This window comes from Ylistrum balloti, unplaced genomic scaffold, assembly GCF_031769215.1.
Source record: "Ylistrum balloti isolate Yb309-2 unplaced genomic scaffold, AGI_CSIRO_Ybal_v1 Utg370420, whole genome shotgun sequence".
Taxonomy (NCBI): domain Eukaryota; kingdom Metazoa; phylum Mollusca; class Bivalvia; order Pectinida; family Pectinidae; genus Ylistrum; species Ylistrum balloti.
This window is the reverse complement of record NW_026782284.1, coordinates 33,766-49,290: the sequence shown is the minus strand read 5'-3', so window position 1 is coordinate 49,290 and position 15,525 is coordinate 33,766. Positions and strand designations below refer to the sequence as shown.

At 35.8% G+C, this 15,525-nt stretch overlaps 2 protein-coding genes across 3 annotated transcripts in view; one reads left to right on the top strand and one right to left on the bottom strand.

Annotated features, from left to right (window-relative positions):
• Positions 1-649: 649 nt before the first annotated feature.
• On the bottom strand, positions 650-9,239 carry LOC132554647 (perlucin-like protein). Its single transcript, XM_060218964.1, has 3 exons — positions 9,140-9,239; positions 2,522-2,707; positions 650-915 (listed from the first exon to the last, which is right to left on the bottom strand). The coding sequence occupies exons 1-3, from the start codon at positions 9,237-9,239 to the stop codon at positions 650-652; spliced, it is 552 nt and encodes a 183-aa protein (XP_060074947.1).
• A 2,540-nt stretch (positions 9,240-11,779) lies between these two features.
• LOC132554638 (YEATS domain-containing protein 2-like) overlaps positions 11,780-15,525 on the top strand; it is a 29,001-nt gene continuing 25,255 nt past the window's right edge. The window contains exons 1-3 of one of the 2 annotated variants that reach the window (XM_060218956.1): positions 11,780-11,842; positions 13,379-13,489; positions 14,309-14,406. In XM_060218956.1, coding sequence (XP_060074939.1) covers positions 13,396-13,489; positions 14,309-14,406 — 192 coding nt within the window. In that variant the 5' untranslated portion in view covers positions 11,780-11,842; positions 13,379-13,395. Of the gene's footprint in view, positions 11,861-13,378; positions 13,490-14,308; positions 14,407-15,525 lie in introns of both variants that reach the window. The other variant, XM_060218955.1, reaches the window with a different exon arrangement.

Sequence of the window (15,525 nt, the reverse complement as noted above, 5' to 3'; positions counted from 1 at the left end):
AAACCCTTAAATATGCGGCTCACAACCTATCAATCAGCCCTCATAATTTAGTTAATAACTATCTCATGTACAAAACTGAATAAGATAAATATCTGATTTGTTCAGGAATTTTAGAACGAAATCTAAATTTGAGATGATAACCCTCTCCCTTAGCACTCGGAAGTCGATTCACATATAAAAGGATCAGGTCGAAAAAAGGTAGATGTTATAAGGTCCACAGCCTTTAAATAGGCGGCATATCTAAAACTTGTGAGTGATATCATATTGACTAAATGATATATCTTATTTTGTGAATAACATATCCGATTTCGTAAATAAGATAACTAGTGGACAACATATCTTATTTACCAATTTAGAAATATTATTTTGTCAATTGAATTTATTTAGATTAGATATCTCATAAATTCTAAATAAGCTATCTTATAAACAAACATATTTGTTTAAAGATGAAATCTTCTACAATGTATTAACAATTATCACTTATTTGCATTTGTCAGGCACTAGATCAACAATGCTCCATGGCTTAGCATACAATAAATTATATATTCTACCCGGTGGTATCAGTTGAGGTTCTGAATCATAACCTTATATCTGGGAGTTACATGATTATGGATATGGTTGACGTTTATTCAAAACGTATGTGACAATTCTAAACTATCACTCTTTCGCAGACAAAATTGGCCGGATGACTGCAGATGTCGTCGTATAGTTGATCAATAGCTTTGTGAAGTAAATGCCACACCACCGACATGTAACCACAGTCCGCTCCCTGGTTATTGTACCGTCTATCGTTGTCGTTAGGCTGCAATCTGTTAAACTTCGGATAGTCCCCTAAAAGGTCGCCATTCTCCCAACGCCACTCCCCTTCCACTTCCCTGTCGGTTAGACCCAGCAAGTACCCAACCAAACTTGTATCTGCAATGTATGAACTGTCACATAACAACTCTTATTTAACATACGCAGATTAAAACTGAAGTATACTTTGTCTTGTAAGTTCCTTTAGATTTACGAAAGATTACTTAAAATAAAAATAAAAACAACGGTTTGAATAATGTTTGCTACTACTGTACTAATGATTAATTTGGAAAAAAGCGTAACAGACATAGTATATAAAGCCATTTGAATATAGACATGCTATTAATCAATACCAGCTTAAACAACAGAAAGATTTACAGGCTTTGAAAAAAACACATGGAATTGTTGAAGAAGTTTATTTGACGCAAGCAAATTACAGTCTAACCTGTCATAACGGCCACCTTAGTTAGACGGCCACCTGCTTATAACGGCCGTTTTCAGATCCTCCCAATCGTTTTTGCTAATTATTGATACCTAATTTAACGACCACCTGTATAATGCAGCCAGCGGCCACCCTTTTCGTCCAAAACTCGCGATCGAACCTCGTTTAAACGGCCGTATTGACCACAAGTCAATTGAAAAGCTTTCTTGACTGCGAGTCACGAGTGTTTTCGCTTCGTAAAATCAACATTTCGCTAGAATAGAGAGCGGCTATCCGTGACCTGAGTAGAGTAAAACCCAGAAACATTCCCGACTACAGGTAACTAGGACGAGAAATTTTATAAAGAAATGTTTTAATGGATAGAAAGCAAAAACAACGCAGTGGTTCGTTTTCGAAGGTTGTAAGAACAATAAATACAATACTGGAGCGCTTCCACACCGCCGCCATTTTTCGTGCGACGTCATTTTAAAGTTCCCGCCCACTCTAGATACTTGTTTTTACTGGATGTCGTTTAGACATGGCATTAAGTGTTTGATTGAAGACGCAGGCAGATTAAGAATGAATAATTTCTATTTGCGTTTTCTTGGTCGTAAATGTAATATATTCAAACAAATATTAACAATTATTAGGTATAATTTTGCATTAACAAACCAAACCATGAAGAAAATGTTTTGACTTGAATCACATGCGAAAATACAGGTAGAACATTACGATTTTCGATTAAGAATTTTTCAATAGCTTCATTAAAACATGTACATGCCTTCCTTTGAATTTAGTTCTTTTGTATTTATAGTTGTGTCATAAAATAAAGATTGGTCTATCTTCAAATTACTTGCCAACAAGATAATAGATAATAACAGATGCTGTTTTATATCTTATTATTAAACTGTATTCAACTGTCAATGTGCAAATTGCTGCAACTTGGGTTCGAAAATAAGGAACCTCAATTAAGAGGCCACCTCTCTATATAGGCCACTTTCATAATTTCCCAACAGTGGCCGTTTAATACAAGTTAGACTGTATAGCGAATTATCAAACTTTGCGTTTGAGCACAAAGATTAATTTGTACATCCACAAGAATTGCTATATAAACTACATATAGAAACTGTGATTAGCGGAATCATATTTTATTGCAAAACAACCTTAAGAAAACAAGATGGGACTTACATTTTCTTATTTTTTGAGACACGTTGACGGTTGTCAAACGTTAAAGTGCATAGCGCACATGGAAAAAATGTTTAGGAAAATAATGGAAAATAATCATATAAATGACAAATATCTCACGGTTTGCTCTGATGTGATCGTTTAAAGCAAGAGCTGTTGTCTGATTGTCTATGACTGCCATTCTCCCTCTTTCCATGTCACATGTAGATTTGGCGTCGTCAAACGTCTTGCTTTCTTCGTGGACTTTAAAACAGTGACTGTCGATTGTCACGTATCCGTCAGTGCCACACTCTGAATCAAATGATTCTTCAAGTATGAATAAACAATTTATGACGATCATTAAGTTATTTAGATGTTTGAAGTGTGAATTTTAACTGATTAACCAAAATTATGTTTCATGGTATTGTCGGCTGTAGATGAAACTTTTCTGTCTGCCACAATACCATCATATGTAATCATTACAACTGTTGTATAGACATACAAGTTATTATCATGATTTTTATCTTTTAGAAGTGCTACTTGACAACGTCGTCATAGATACTGTTGCCAAAACCCCGTGCAAAAGCACAACAAAACCAGATACTAGTAGTGTAATGCAATATATATCTAGGGCAGAGTATTTGAACCTCTTTGAACAGAAAGACTAAATATGTTGCAAGAAAGGAAAACATTACCAACAGTTATACAAGTGATCATAATATCGGCTGTTATTTTCAACTGCTGGCGTAACAACACATTTGCTGCAGGTTCCGGTGGGATTTTTTTCTGTTTTTTTTTTTTATCTCTCTTTTGAGACATTATTCATTGCGCAAAAACAGCATGCCTTGAAACACCAAATAATATATATATATACCAAAAATAAAATACATAATATTACAGTTGAACCGAAAACGAATAAATAATTAAGCAAAATCCTATATTAAAGCATAGTTTAGAAGCCTTGCTATATACCATTATGATGATAAAAGTTGTATTTGCCAGAATTTAAAGACAAGCTACACAGTTACACTAAATGTTTTATATTGCTTTGTCTTTTTAAAGCATGATCCACCTCCAAAAACACCTAGGCTGGCTTGGACTGGCACGTTGTCCTGGTGAAGCCCCTCAACTGATTTTATTTACATGGCTACCAGTACTCATGAGTTTGGAGGTCGATGTGAATCTGTCCTTTACTATACAAAACTGCTTACATAACCTTCTATATGGGCTTTAAACATCTTCGTGTTGTGGTGTGTTTTAGCCCATTGATTGTATCTGAGTTTACTTTCTACCAAGTAAGCAAGGCTTCACTGATGGTGATCCCCAATTATTTAACACCATACGAACACATCTTCACATGCCTTTGTTGTTTATTTAAGGTATGCTGTTTACGAATACATGAGAAAAGAATGTTTATTATTCCAACTAGAAAAAAACATATACAGTGGTTTGGCAGATCAACCCTCCAAGATCAGAAACTTATCGTTCTATACTTAATTTTATTCATTTGACCAAATCACTTGGGCCTGTCTCTTCAATAAAGTATTGTGAGAAACAACATTGCAGCAGCAATATCAGTAGTCAATACAGAGGCTTATAACAGTTGTTGTACATTTTATTATCCTACAAGGGAAAATGTATGAGGTTCAGAACTGTTGGATATCTCTCTCGTACTAACAACTAGGAGTTTTAAATGAATCCTAACTTTTTTACTCTTTTTAACTTTGTTGTTAGCAACTGCTAATAAGGAATTTCGCAATACAGTGGGTGGCAGGAACCGTTCCGCTGAGATGCTAGATGAATCTAGATGAATGCCTGATGAGTTCCCGGAGAAAAACCACAGACCTGTGCCCAGTACCTGGCGACTGCTCCACATAGGTCTCGTCTCGACCCGCGACCCAGAGGTGGAAGGCAAGTGATAAAGACAGTCAGACGTTTTAAACAATCGGTTATAGCGGCCCCAAAAACGTAATCTGCCCTCGTTATCAAAAATTCTGTTACCAAAATTTGAAGATCAACAACTTACCAACGCTCTTGGTAGAAAAAGTGATATTCATATTTTCTTCTTCGAAATACAACCAGTAGTGGTTAATTCTTTGTTCTGTGGACCATGTGTTGTTGTCTTCTCTGAAAACATGACAATCCAATGATTGATGATTGAAGGCTAGAAATACACAGTCAGCATGATTGGCGCAAAATCTAGCACATTGAAGAATGTTCAATGAATGCTCTAATATCCAAGGTATTTTTGTCACAAAATGGTTTGTAAGATCTGTCCTTTTTCTGTACTGATCATCAGCCAACACCAGGAAAACACCTAAAATTAATAACGATGTATATGAATAATATATAGTTGAAATATTGGGTGAAAACTGTGCCATCTAGTGTTTTTAATTCAATACAGGTCAGTGAAACCATCAAATACTACATGTCATGCTTCTCATGACATTTACCAGAAAAAAACAATACCTGTGAATGTGTAATATCTTAATATCTAAAACGTATCTAGACACAGTGGGAATAAATTAATATGGAAAACTGATAAGGAAACACAAAATATTATAATATTATTAAAATATATTATTAAAAACATGTCTGGTCAATCAAAATAATCAAGCAATTACACCCTATATAATTATCTATATAAACATAAGCTGAAACGTATAAGCGATGAATGGTAGATATAATTCAATATCTAGGTAAAAATACTTCAATAATTAAAACAAAAGAATCCGATTTCATTTCTTTTTTCTAAATAAGTTGATTATTAGTGTCAATAGTCCAAATCACAGATGATTAATCTACCCATGAAACGGACAAAGCCAACAAGATGATCAACGTTTTTTAGTTGTCTAACAAAATATTGATAAATCGATAGGAAGTGATAGATGTTTAAAAAAATGTTTAAAATGATGTTAACATCATTCTTGCCGTACAGTCATTTATAAAATCAACAAAGAGATTTGAAACCAATTAGTGTACAATCAGTGCAACCAGAACTCTTTTCTTTTCTTCAGGTCCCACCCTTCTTTCTTCCTCTCTCCTCACCCACCCTATTTTTCTTTATTGTTATTAATTGAAATAGTAAATTGTCATTGTGTATATATTGTATGTTCCTGCCATCACGTGCTATATATATTTAATCATTTGTGTTGTATTTTCGGGAGAAGGCCTAGTAAGTTGTAAGAACTTGTGCCTAATCCTTTTGTTTATTTATCAATAAAATATGTTTGAATAAAATATATATATATATATATATATGCTCGATTCCATTGTGATACATTGTATCAATAAATCATAAAACATCGAAAGAAATACCTATTGTAAACAAAATAGGTGTGGGAAACGGGAAGTAAGCTATTTAGGAATGACCAATGATAAAGAAATTATCATGAGAACACTTTCCATAAAGCTTAGTGAAAAACTGTCCCTGTCGATCACTATGTAAGTAATGCCACGGTAAGCAACTGATCAGGGAGAGTCTGATACGTTTTTCATTTCTTTATTTTCAATTCTAGTTGGCAAATCTGTATTTACAGAAAAATATAAATCCCAAAGTGAACCTTTAGGAATATATTACTTGTATTTATGAACTTTTCGATAAATTCCGCCTGGTACAAAAACAAAGCCGATGAAGAAAACCCCTCTTGGACAACAATATAATACACAATACTTACATGGAAGAAACACCACTAGTACGACTGCGGTAATCCGCTTCATTGTGAAATTACTATATAGAGGTGTCGTTAGTAATGACTGCCATGACTGAACCGATTCATCAATACATAACCGTTCAAGTTTCTTCGGGGTTTAATGGTGTAGACCGTCATACAACGTCACTTACAAACGTAGTCTTCAGGTGTGTTGAATTTTACGCTGAACTACCTTCTCTGTACTTCACCTGTGTAGAACTGCACTTTTAACAATCAAATATTAATGATTTCATAGAGGTATTGATTTCGTCTCAGGAGGAAATATATTTTACGGACAAACATATTCATTGTGTATACTTATTCAGTTTTCACTTATAACAAAGGGCGAAGCTGATCTTAATTCTTATTTTACGTGGGATATCTTAGAACATACAAAGAATAATGTTTAAGACAACCTATAGATGCTATTAGCCAGCGAATTAACTTTATAACATGCGTCTTGAAAATTACTGTTATTTCTATATATATTCTTATGAAGTGCTTGATCGACATAGTTCAATGCTAATTTCGCTAGCGATAGTTATCATTGTATATAGTTATCATTGTATCTGGCTTTCCATTATATGGCTCCACGACACGTTCAGGCATACGATTTCAAGATTAAGATAAGGGAAAACGATGAATTATTTACCATTATTACCACTGTAAAAGAATGCTCTAAAACATCGACACGTCACCCTCGCTTGTCATCCGTGCCACTGCTGATTATTTTGTTCCAGAATTGTGACTGCGAGTTCCTTTACGATAGAACAAGGGCCTTTAACACTTCACCTTGTAGTTGCTTGTATTTAATTACTCCCAGTAAAGTTTAGGATAAGATCGGTGTTTTTTCTCGTAGCTACTTGGGTTACATGTGCAATTAAGAAAATATTAGTGACACTAGTAACTAAAATTATTCTATAAAAAGATAAAGCCAATTTCAGAAATACTTGTTCCGTTACATTGGTTTTAAATGCAGATTTTTCAAGAATCGCACTAGGATGGGTTAGAGAGTATATTATATGTAATGCTTTGCATTGTTTATATTGTTTAACGTCTCATGAACAGTTAGGGTCATTTAAGGTCAGCCTCCAACTGTGCTGTGTATGCAGGGTGAATACAATTTTATTGGGGGTTGTAATGTTCACCCTAGCCTCCTTGTGATATTGCGGAACTACAGACGATTTAAGTTTTCGTAGTGTTATCACACTGAAGTATACTGTCGCAGGCCTCTGCAGGACACTTCGTGCGGCGTCATATTATATTGACAGCTGGCAAACCAGTCGTTAAAATACCACAATGATGAACGTTTTGCAAGAAATGCATTGTAGCATCTGCCATTTTTAAATACTCTGATATGTCTCGGCCAGGTGACGGAACTCAAAGCCTTTCTAATACAGGAGTGAACTAAAGGCCAAAATGAGACAGTACCAAGAGAGAAGATGGTGTTACTGGCCGTTATATACCACTCGATGACAGAAAATTTCCCTTTAGCTCGATCGGTTGAGCGTCAGACTGGTAAGCAAGAGGTCCAGTGTTTGAATTCTAGCGGAGGGATTGAAATGAATAGTGACTTCTGTTACATTGGCGCCTATATAGAGACTCGGGAAGAATGCTTGGTGTTTCTTTCACAAGTGCCGCTGTAACATTTTGACACTCGAGGACGAGTTATTTCCTAGAGGGGGAGTATGCAACCGTGGTAAATACTAGCCGCAATATTCCGCAATACTAAAGAGAGCTTCTCTTTTGCTCGGTCAGTTGAACGCCAGACAGTAAGCCGGGTTCATATCCTATCGGAGGCATAGAAATATATAATGACCTCTGTTACAGAGAGAAAGACTAAATAAAAAGATAAGGTAAAAAACTACTCTCGACCTTTAAGTATTTCCCACAATTACACGCAATCGCCTCCTGCGACATTTTGCGAGATACACCTACACATATTACTTGTAGATATAGAAGAATTCAACTGGCAAGATAAGGATTAATCACATTAATCTACTGAATGTCGCACTTCTAACAACCGAATACACTCGTCTTATACTAGAAATTGTAGGTTTGGGTTTGAAATATTGCAGAATTTACAAAATATTCCTGCCTCCTGCCTTGCTCTAAGCTAGTGCCTGGAGAACTGAAATCCAGAAGAGGACAGAGAGGAGCAATGATGTGGAAACTTGAAAGCGTTGTTGTCATTTCATTGTAAGTTTTTCCTTGCATAAAGCTTTGCTCAGTAAATATTTGTACAGTTTCTGTTTGATAGAACATCGATGATTGTTGATCCTGAGATCAAGTAGTGTTTTTGTCTCCCTGACATGCTGCAAATGGCACTTGACACACGTGATAAAGTATATTGGCCGACTTGCATGACACTGACTGAAGGTTGTGGTAATTATGGACCTCACATTTGAATGAACTGGTGTTGTGAGTATACGGACAATACTTCTTGCTATTACATGTTTTGAAACACCCAGTTGCAGTGGTTGTTGGTAGCTCACCGCTCCCCACCAGGTCTTTTGGTGTTTTTCGGTCTGTGATATGCTAGTATTGGTGGTTCTCGGACAGTGTTCTGAAGTTTACTGTGCGACAGTAGGATTTACCACTGTTTCTTGAAGATTGTCGACAATAATGGCATGCTGGTGTGAAAGGTCACAACACAAGGTATTCTCCTAGTTTTTGGTCGAACTTGGAATTCAAGTGTACTCTCCCTGTCTAGTTCTTTATCTCTATCGATTTCTCGGTCGATCAGAGCTGCTTTATATCCCCTGTTAAGTAGAGGGGACTTCAGTTCTAAGCAAGGCCATCTAAAGACGTCGTCGTCAGAAACAATACGTCTGATTCTCAACGTTTGGCAGTATGGAATGCTCCTTGTGGTATGAGGTGGGTGGCAACTAGATGGGCGAAGGTGCTGGTGAGTGTCCATGGGTTTACTGTATAAATCCGTGAGTGTTGAGCAAGTGTCCAAGAAAGTGTTTTCTTATCGGAATTCCCAGTAGTAAATTTAATGGTCCTGTGGAATTCATTTGCAAAACAAATAAAATTTTCAAGAGATTCTCGACCGAATGTTTACTTGATCTCAATGTAAACCAGCTGAGTGGCTTCAAGGGGGCTGCTGCAAGTAGCCTGGAGTCAGGGTGGCCCATAAACATATTTGCATATGATGCTGCCATCTTGGTGCCCATGGCTGTACCACTGATTTGTAGATAATACTCTCCGTTGAATGTGAAGTTGTTCACAACGTGACCACTAACTTTAGAGGTTCTACCAAACTGCCTGTTGAAGGATGTTTGTACTCCCTGGTGTCCAATGCTGTACGGCAAGCTAAGATGCCATTCTCATGTGGGATGCTGGTGTACAGGGAGACTACATCCATAGTTACCAGGAGCGTATCTTCAGGTACATTGCTACATGGTGTCTTTTTAGATAGTCTGTGGTATCGTTCAAGTAAGATAGTAGGTCTTCTACATGAGGTCTTGTGTAGAAGCAGATGAACTTTGAGATTGTTTCTGTGGGGTGGTCCTTCTAATTAATGATAGGTCTACCAAGATCACCAGCCTTGTAAATTTATGGGAGGAGGTAGAAATCCTATGCCTTTGGGAAATCGCAGCGTAAAAAACCTGCTGTAACTGTATCTATGTCTCCTATGTTGAATATCCTGTCGATTGTAGGATCGACCTTTCGAGCATGTTCTAACGTCAAATCATGATTGACTTTGCGATAGAGTTCTCATTTGATAACAGGCGATTGGCCTCCTTAATGTAACCATCTTCTCTGTTCATGACAACCACTGCGGAGCCTTTGTCGGCTAGTTTGATCACGATATCGGTGTTCTGTTTTAAGGCCTGCAATGTCTTCCGTTCTTCCATCCCAAGGTTATACGCATGGGTTTCGGTGTTCCGATATCGCCTGTTTTACCGCGCCTACAAAGGCTTCCAGTACGGGATTTTTTCTGGGTGGTGTCTTTCGTGTACTTTTTATCTCAAATGGGTTTACAGGGGCCTCTGTGGCAGAGTCATCCGTTTCTTCGTCTTTGTCAAAGTGTACGCGAAGACGGAGTGATATGTAGAAGCTATCCGTGTACCAATTCTGCGTTGTTTGGATTCCGTGGGATGGGACAGAAATTTAAGCCCTTAGAGAGCATTGAAGTCTCTCGGGCAATCAGGGTGTGGTCAGACAGATTGACAACTCTGTTGTTGCTGACCCTTTTCGTGGTTGACTTTTGTTTGTTTGTGACGTAGTCGTCTCTAAAAACGACAATATATTAAGATATATATTTTTTTCATGATACAATAATAGTACATTATCTGATTGTTTGGCCCCCTTTGATCTCCCTCCTACCAAAAAAACTGTTTATAACGTGGGCCAGTTTATACACCGCCAAAACACTACTGATTCATGCTGTCACACAACCAAAAAGAACCTTTTAAGGAATTTAAACTAATTAAAACTGACAGCTTTAGAAGCCTTCAACATCGAATTAACCAATATCTGAGGTTATCAGTAAGTTGGAAGGAATTTCACCACCCATTCCACCCTTGGTTTGTTGGTTGGCTCGTTGGTTGGGTTGATTGGTTGGTAGGTAGGTTTTCCGTCTCCCGGGATCGTCTCAACGACGAACGTCAGTGTTCTGATAACGTCATTCCATCGGGATCGAGTTTATGGGATTAAATTAGGGTGTTCTATACAAAAAATGCCTTAAAAGGTACAGGGTCACCTGCCCGACCATGTATGATTTCTTTGCGTACTCCGATTTCCTCCAACAGTAAGACCCCTCTCACGCTTCCTTCAGGGCCAACAAGAGTGATAAATTTAAGTTGGAATTTTTTTTTTTCGCAAATGCTGTAAATTAGATAAAGTATATTTTCAAATATATATATAAATAGTGCTTTGTGTCATGTACACCTGTGTTTCAGTGGTAGAGAAATAACCGGTTCTTTGTTTACTATTTCTTCCAATACTTTGTGATTATTGATTACAATGGTTTTACTCTCACATAAGAGGCTAGTAACTTGGAGACAAATAGAGATACATGCATGTGTGTTGCCCTGTTGTATCTTTTATTTCAAATGATAATGATCAACTCTTTTTTTAAATTCCTGTGAATTTTTTTTATTTCAAAAGTCTTCACTGTAATTATCAATTTTGATGTACAATTAATAGACTATTTCAGTCTTAATTTTGTATAAAGATTTTACAATAAGCAAAGTTCTGTCCATCGTATTTAATTTCATTTATACTTAATGCGCAAACGACGTTCAGTCACTGATACGCTGTCATGGTGTATTTCTAAACACTTGTAATTTATGTGATGTTGTAATGCTTTGTCGTAAGAATACTTCTTCAGGGGATGTTTCTTTGTAGACGATAAATTGAGATCTTTTCTTGTGTTTATTTTTTGTGTTGCTGTTTTAGTCGTTATATTGTCTCTAGTAAGCTGAAGATTCATATAATAAAATTGTATTTTTTATCCAATCTAATCGAATCAAGTTTACAAAAATGTCTTGTTGATAGGAGAATGCTTAAAGAAAAAATCTATGAACGGAAAACACTTAAAAATCTGCGTATTCAGTTCTGTACCAATTATCCGGTGTCATAAATTGAGATTCCAACCAATCGCTGTGCTTCAGTAGCCGTTTTAATGTTTCATGGATAAGCTCCAAGAAGTTCCGAAGGAACCTGGTCGATGACAATATGGCTGCCCCCATGCAATAATGTGAGAAGAACTGATTTTATTTTTGTCAGCTGTTGAAGCTAGCCACACAGGAGGGTATCCGTAAATATTCTTTCAAAAGTAATTAGGTGCTTTTTCTGTTTAGCACTATCAATTGCTAAATAATCTTTTACAAGCGAAGGCAAATCGTTCGGATAGATCTCTCGTTTCGAAAACCCGGGAAATTCATCTCTAAAGGGCTGACCGTGTTTTCATACAGATATTCGCTGTACTTTGGCTGCAGCTACCTCACGCACAAATATGCACTTTCCTTCTGATTTGTACGGTCGTTCAGCCAACGTTTCTTTGTTAATTGTAAAAAAATTACATATATTATTTAATATTGTCACTTCACTATTTTTCGTGCAACCCGGGAGGGCGCACATGTGTGGCCAGTAGCTTTAATTACACGAAACATCCGTCAATTATATACATCTAGTGATAGTAGAAATTGTATATATCTCCCTGTCACATAATCCAGACGTTTTATAGTATACCGATCCAAACTGGAAGTTCTAAACTAGAAAATGCATCATCTGTAATCATTCCAGGCAGCCATCTGGGCCTAGCAGAACTATATACTCCTAGAGCGTTATAACGGCCTATTTATTATCAAGCGTAATTGTGCTGATTTTCAACACTTATTTCTAAGGCATTATTTCTTTGATGCACTTTCCACCCTCAAATTAGGGCAGAAGGAACTATTCGGTTTCATCTCTGTTTATGGATTCAAACTTGATGGCAACTATGTGTGCTTGCAGTTTGACCATTAATTATCCCAAATAAAATCATCATATCGATATGATACAGACTCTAAGTAATGATTTATCCCAAAAGAAACTTTCTGGAGCAGTACATGGCTGTGTTGACCTAGCTTTCAAATATGATAGTTTGAGTTCATACAAAACACACATGGATCTACTACAGATATGGTATACAAATGGATGCTAGCAATGATTAGAACAGCAAGTCTGTTTTATTTCCTTTCTGCATTTTGTTTTTATATAAACCAGACATTTTTGTATCTCTGTAGTGGAGAGTGTTGATGGTCCATCAGATTTATGTTACGAGAGTAAACAATAATTATTTTTTCCATTTTTTACATGTAAAAGTTTTGTCCTGATTTTAGGTTACAGAAGTATTTACATGAAACCCTGGATTATTTAAATCTGTATGAAAATGTATGTGTCATTCAAAACCCAGACTTTAAATAAATCCATAATGTATGTATACAGATATGGAAAAAAGGCTGTATAGCAGTGTACCAAATGTCCCTTCGATAAAAATGGAACTGATGCAACAATAAAAAAAGTATCATGTGCATATTGTATAGGGACATTTTGTAACAATTATTTTACAAAAAAGGTACCTGTTTAAGAGACGGCGTTTCAAGTTTGATCTGTCATTTAGTAACATGTTAGTGTTACTTCATTTCAACTGGTCACTTAAGCAGGTCTGGCACAAATGTGTTGAAAGTTCAATAATGACGTAGTGACATAAAGAAGGGCTACAGAAAGCAAAAGTGATTATAATCACTGGAGTATAGAGGATGTGGGTAAGTGCACAAAGTTGAATGAATTTCTTCTTTTTTTTTCAAAGCATCATGTGATAGAAAAATGGCTACCAAGAGGTCGAGGATTGATTTGGACCCTGACTACCAAGATGTAACAGAGCAACAAAATAAACGACAGCGAGTTTTAGAACAAGATGGTAAATATGGCATGCAAACTGTAAGTTACTTATAACGTTTCTAGAAAATTCTGATCCATATCTGTGAGGTAGAAAGTGTGTAAATGTTTGTGTGAGGAAGAAAGTGTGTAAAAGTTTATGAGGTAGAAAGTGTGTAAATATTTGTGTGAGGTAGAAAGTGTGTAAATATTTGTGTGAGATAGAAAGTGTGTAAATGTTTGTGTGAGGTAGAAAGTGTGTAAATGTTTGTGTAAGGTAGAAAGTGTGTAAATGTTTGTGTGATGTAAAAAGTGTGTAAATATTTGTGTAAGGTAGAAAGTGTGTAAATGTTTGTGTGAGGTAGAAAGCGTGTAAATGTTTGTGTAAGTTAGAAAGTGTGTAAATGTTGCTGTGAGATAGAAAGTGTGTAAATGTTTGTGTAAGTTAGAAAGTGTGTAAATGTTTGTGAGGTAGAAAGTGTGTAAATGTTTGTGAGGTAGAAAGTGTGTAAATGTTTCTGTGAGATAGAAAGTGTGTAAATGTTTGTGTGAGTTAGAAAGTGTTTTAATGTTTGTGTGAGGAAGAAAGTGTGTAAATGTTTGTTTGAGGTAGAAAGTGTGTAAAAGTTTGTGAGGTAGGAAGTGTGTAAATGTTTGTGTGAGGTAGAAAGTGTGTAAAAGTTTGTGAGGTAGAAAGTGTATAAATGTTTGTGAGGTAGAAAGTGTGTAAAAGTTTGTGAGGTAGAAAGTGTGTAAAAGTTTGTTGTAGTCGGTGGCTTCCCATAACTTTGTTAAGACCACACAATCATTATGATGATGAATGTTTTATTTGATTTATTAAATGTTTCTGATTTCTTTTTAGCCAAAGTTGCCACACGCCTGAAGATAGAAAATATCATAAAAAAAGAATTTGCTGCTGAAATACATAGCAGAGAGATGGAAATAGATTTGATTGACCAGGTACAGTAGATGGCAAATTTATCCTGAAAATTTACTCTTTCATAATATAGTTTCCTTCTCTAGACAATTGGTAAGCAAACATTTTAGAATATATCACAAGAAATTTTATTTAGCAAGAAACATAAGAGAATGATTCAATGAGAATGAAAAATGAAGCAAACTGGCACATGAGAAGACAGTTATGTTATCAGGATTTGATTTTAGGTTCTGCAAATAGCTAGCACTCCTACTGCTGTCAAAGAACTGCAGATGTTATTTGTTTTTATCCTGCAACTGTCCCTGCCATTGTCGGGAGACACCTGCCAAGTACATTTTTGTTATATTCGACAGTGACAGAAAATAGCTGTATTTAAACATGTGCATCAATTTGACATAATTAGTTTCTTAAATATTTGCTGAAATATTACATTTAGAAAGATGAAAAAGTTGCTGAAAACAGCCATTTCACATGTTGCAATGAATAAGTTGTTTTATGAAAATTATAAAAAATTGTTGTTATATCCAATGAACTTAGGAACTGTATTTCTGCATAGAGCAAATGTTTTGTCAGTCATCATCAGTCAAAACTCCGGCGTTAATGTTGATGTCAGGCAAACAGAGAGTGAACCACAAAACTGTTGAAGTTTGAGAGGCTGACTTTCAATCAATGTTGCAGGATAAATAGAATGCATAGTCAGTGACTGATAATACAGCTTGCATTTTGGCTCAGGACAGGAAGACAAAAGTAGCTCCGCAGCGACTTGCTATTTTTGTCTTACTTCACCCTAGCTAGAATACAGCTTATATTTCATTACACTGCCCATGTATTCTCTATTCCAATACATTTAGTTACATATATTCCAATATGAAATAAGAAATAGCTGTATTGTAGCATAAGCCTAAATTTACTGGTAATATTTCCATATTATTCAAAGATTGTATTTATTACCTTTAAATGTAAATTCATGTTACAATTTATTTCTATTTTTTTATCTATAAAGTTCATTTACACAAAATACAAAATTACCTGGTATAGAAATAACCAATCAGTTGGAAGTTTGAAATGATACTTTTACACTAGCTTACTTATTAATCTCACTATCTACTGGTAAAGAAGTTTAAAAACACTTAAAAAGACCT

What these genes read in the sequence shown, in the direction of transcription:
- LOC132554647 (XM_060218964.1), bottom strand. Translation starts at nt 9,239, where the DNA reads ATGGCAGCATCATATGCAAATATGTTTATGGGCCACCCTGACTCCAGG. An exon ending in CTGGTTTACATTGAGATCAA is followed by an intron (nt 2,708 to 9,139) that starts GTAAACATTCGG and finishes TCATACTTGAAG; the next exon opens with AATCATTTGATTCAGAGTGT. An exon ending in CGATCACATCAGAGCAAACC is followed by an intron (nt 916 to 2,521) that starts GTGAGATATTTG and finishes CATACATTGCAG; the next exon opens with ATACAAGTTTGGTTGGGTAC.